A 3751-nucleotide genomic window follows, 5' to 3' on the forward strand; every position below is an offset into this window, starting at 1 on the left:
CATTATTATTATTATTATTATTATTATACAAAAGTCGTTAAACTTCAATGGTCTTGTCCCCAGGGTTCTGTCTCTCATAAGGCATCTTGGGCTTCTCCGTCTTAATGTGCCAGACATAGATCTATTAATAATAATAATAATAAGTAATAATAACAACAATAATAATAATGTTAAATCGACACCTCTCTCTCTCTCTTACATTTTTGCAGTTATTAGCTCTTGCCTCCAGCTGTGATGGTTTTACTTCAAGATCTGATAGGAACGTTGTCTCCAGCATCCCAGCTGCACTTTTATGATTAATATAGACCTCAGGTTTATTCATTAATATTTGTAAATTAACAGCAAATGCTAAGGAAATAATAAAGAGTATAATATACAAGAGTATACAAGGATATACTGACCTCCCATATCCAGGGGGAATGTTCTATCGGGTCTGAAGCTGGTATGAAAACTCACCACACGTCCATCCTGACAGTTAGGACCTTCGTACCTTAACATTCCAACGAATCCAACCGGCCAGACTGAGACAACACTAGTATACCTCATCTAAACAAAAATAATATTTTTTTTTCATCATTTTGTTTACACGTTCCATTGTCACGAAATCTGTGACAACCCAAAACCCATTTCTTTCATTGTCACAATTTGGCCAAGGCTGATTTTCAGCAAATTCAAAAATTTGTAAAAAATCGAAATTTGATCGGAATCAGTTCAAACTTTCTACACAACATAAGTACATGTATATGGATCAGAAAATGTAACAAAAGTGAGGAATTCTTTACTTTTCAATTTTGGTAAAATTTTACAAAAATCCCTGTACTATAGTACAGGGACTTTTGTCCGATTTTGGAGCAACTTTAAAAAATCATAAAAAATCCAAATTTGATTGGAATCAGCTCAAACTTTCTACACAACATAAGTACATGTATATGCATCAGGTAATGCCCTGTTGATAGTACAAAGTCTTTACCAGGTCCCCTACATGCATCAGCTGCTGGTGTATGTTCACTAACTTCATGAAAGAGTCTTATATCGTATCCATTGTCATCATCACCAAAGTAGACCACACCCATTTTACTATCCTTCAGTCCGTGATTATCTCTGATCCACTTCAATCCTCGGTTCCTTTGCTCCACCCCCCTGTGGCCCCCGCCCCCTTTACGCCTTGAAACAAAAGTAGTCGTCTTCTCATGCAAATGTACTGACTTCACCTAGTTAATTAATAGTTAATTAATAGTTAATTAATGGTTATTAATTAATAGTTAACTAACTATACTCACCTTACAGTTGTTCAGTACATTGGTCACCACTTTACTGTATGTGCTTGCATCTTCAATCACAATCCAAGTTACATTTGATACTAACATCAGTGTTTGACACAGTCTCACCAAATCAACTTTCTGTGTTAGTCTTTTGTATGTCGGGGTGATCATGAATATCATTGGTAGCTCGTTAAACTGGGCGTGGCTTTCATTACGGACTGGTTTCGGTAGATATATTTTCTGTTCGTTGTTAGTTTCTAACAATTAAAGACATAACTCATTAATGTAATCCAATAACCCGCCCACACACTATAACGGATAATTAATTGAAACTTGCAAGGAATGTATTAACAAGCAATAGGGCACAGCTGCTGCTGATTTCGAAGGGAAACTTTGCTCAATTTGCCATTTTGATAGACATTTGTCAGATAAAATCCAACCAGTTTGAACCATATCATAACTACATACCCAAAGGCACAAGGAGTGGAGACTAATCTGCCAAATTAAAACCAAGTGATTGCCAAAACTGCATCAGTTTACTCAATTACTAGCAGGCAGCAGGAGAGAATACATGTACATGTAATCAGCTCTATTATTTACAAGGTCTGCTGATTAAGAATACAGATTAAAGGAAGAGGAAGGACATAAACAAACTAACTCAAAATACAATCAACAAAAACAATATCATACTGTACCTAATGATGGAGGACTGACTGTTGTTCCTCTCTCCTTACACTCACAAGGACTACTGCTACTGTCCACTGTACCACCTCCATCAGTAATAGCATTATTATTATTATTGTTGTTATTATTATTGTTGTTGTTGTTGTTTTCTTCTAGTAATTCTGTACGAGGTATTCTCCTATTGTTAAAGGTCGTTATTGGTTCCTTGATGGCCTCCTCCTCTCCTAATAGTTGGATAGTTCTTATAGTATAGACTGTCATTAGTAGGCCTAGGGTCATGGCCGCTAGGAATAAGGACACATTGGATCTACAGCAACACAATCTAGCCATCTTGAATTAGATGAAACACGCCCTACTTGTATGGGAGGAGCTTGTTGCTATGGATGGAGCTTGTATTTATGACCACTCCTACACTTTCAAGTTTCAGCTCAATGAGCTCATCTCAACAAGACAACAGCAGCTACAAGCCCTTTTGCAAGTTACAAGATGATTGATGTCTCTCAATGGAGAGCAAGTATTGGACTGTGGAACTACTGTCAAGCTGCCTCCAGTAGACCAGCTACTGGCCACCCAGTAGCACATCAGCCTAAGTCAGATAGCACCAAAAGAAAAAAGAAGTCATCTTTGGTTTTATCCTTCATGGTTCTCCTCCTTTTTATCTCTATCCTCTGCTCTGGTTATCTCAAATTTGAATACAACCCTCATCTTAAAGGTATAGACAATCAATCATTGATATCTTGGGGCTAGTGTTATTTTACAGTCAGTGGATAATGTGGCATTAATCATTCCATTTGCAGTACAGCTGCTGTTGAACTGTGCATGTACAAAATTGCTGGTAATTTTGGAGTGGCAAATTTGGTGCCTTGATCAAAATAAAGCCGAACATAGTGTAACTCAAAGTCATGGGGTGGGATGCATGCTCAATGGTTCATGTCACTGGAGAAAATTGACAAATTAAACCTTCTTCACCGTCAAAAATTTACCAATTCACCAAATTATAACACTCCAAAATTACCAGCTATATGCTGCCAGTTCTGTATTGCTCCTATAATGCTGTATAACATATAATTATCATACATTATACATTACTAGCTGTTGTTACTCATTGCTACTGGTCTAAAGTACATTGTACTAATATTGACAGCAGCTACCTACTTCAGTCTATGGCCCCTGGGTCTGATGTTAGCAGTAATTATGATGTGTTCTATAGTCTAGTGTATTTGATATACCGCCTCCTCTTATCAGGAGATGTTGAACTCAATCCTGGTCCTATAACAGGTAAACATACACTTAATACAACACTCATTAACTGATACACTACTGCAGGTAATCCAAAGGATATATTAAGGACTCATTCTGTTAAACTCACTGATGCTATTACTACTAACCTTTACAGAGTAACTGATGCACTGTATGCTGAAGGACTGATACCACTGTCTGATTATAGGAAATCAAGTCAATTAGTGTCTGTGATACAACGAGAGTTGGAATCCTCTCTTAATCCAGAGCAGTATCTTATTGATATATGTCATGTATTAATAAACCAACAACATCGTACACTAACAGATATTGCTACCTCTATATTACACCAGTTAGGTGAGTGTGTGTGTGTACATTATCAGTGATCAATATAGTCATTATATCTCAATACATTAGGTCAGTCTATACCTGATAATGTTACATCCATTAGTTCAATACCTGATGATGTTCAAGGATATGCTGACAATATGAGACAACACTACAAACACCAACCTATTGTTGCTACAGGCTGGCCACCAAGAATTGGAAAAGATTTCTTTGGAAGA

General features: G+C 36.9%; 1 protein-coding gene across 1 annotated transcript; it reads right to left on the bottom strand.

Annotated features, from left to right (window-relative positions):
* Positions 1-7: 7 nt before the first annotated feature.
* On the bottom strand, positions 8-2323 carry LOC100633352 (galactosylgalactosylxylosylprotein 3-beta-glucuronosyltransferase 3-like). The gene is made up of 6 exons (XM_020001996.1): positions 1958-2323; positions 1281-1519; positions 1014-1211; positions 402-546; positions 200-348; positions 8-121 (listed from the first exon to the last, which is right to left on the bottom strand). The coding sequence occupies exons 1-6, from the start codon at positions 2274-2276 to the stop codon at positions 38-40; spliced, it is 1134 nt and encodes a 377-aa protein (XP_019857555.1). The 5' UTR covers positions 2277-2323; the 3' UTR covers positions 8-37.
* Between the last annotated feature and the right edge of the window lie 1428 nt (positions 2324-3751).

This window comes from Amphimedon queenslandica, unplaced genomic scaffold (assembly GCF_000090795.2).
Source record: "Amphimedon queenslandica unplaced genomic scaffold, v1.1 AMPQUscaffold_12996, whole genome shotgun sequence".
NCBI lineage: Eukaryota > Metazoa > Porifera > Demospongiae > Haplosclerida > Niphatidae > Amphimedon > Amphimedon queenslandica.

Excerpts from the sequence above, each read along its gene's own strand:
- LOC100633352 (XM_020001996.1), bottom strand. The coding sequence starts at position 2,276 with ATGGCTAGATTGTGTTGCTGTAGATCCAATGTGTCCTTATTCCTAGCG. Across the intron at positions 547-1,013 it reads ATATAAGACTCTTTCATGAA|ATGAGGTATACTAGTGTTGT; the intron begins GTTAGTGAACAT and ends ATTTTTGTTTAG. Across the intron at positions 349-401 it reads ATTCCCCCTGGATATGGGAG|CATTTGCTGTTAATTTACAA; the intron begins GTCAGTATATCC and ends TTATTTCCTTAG.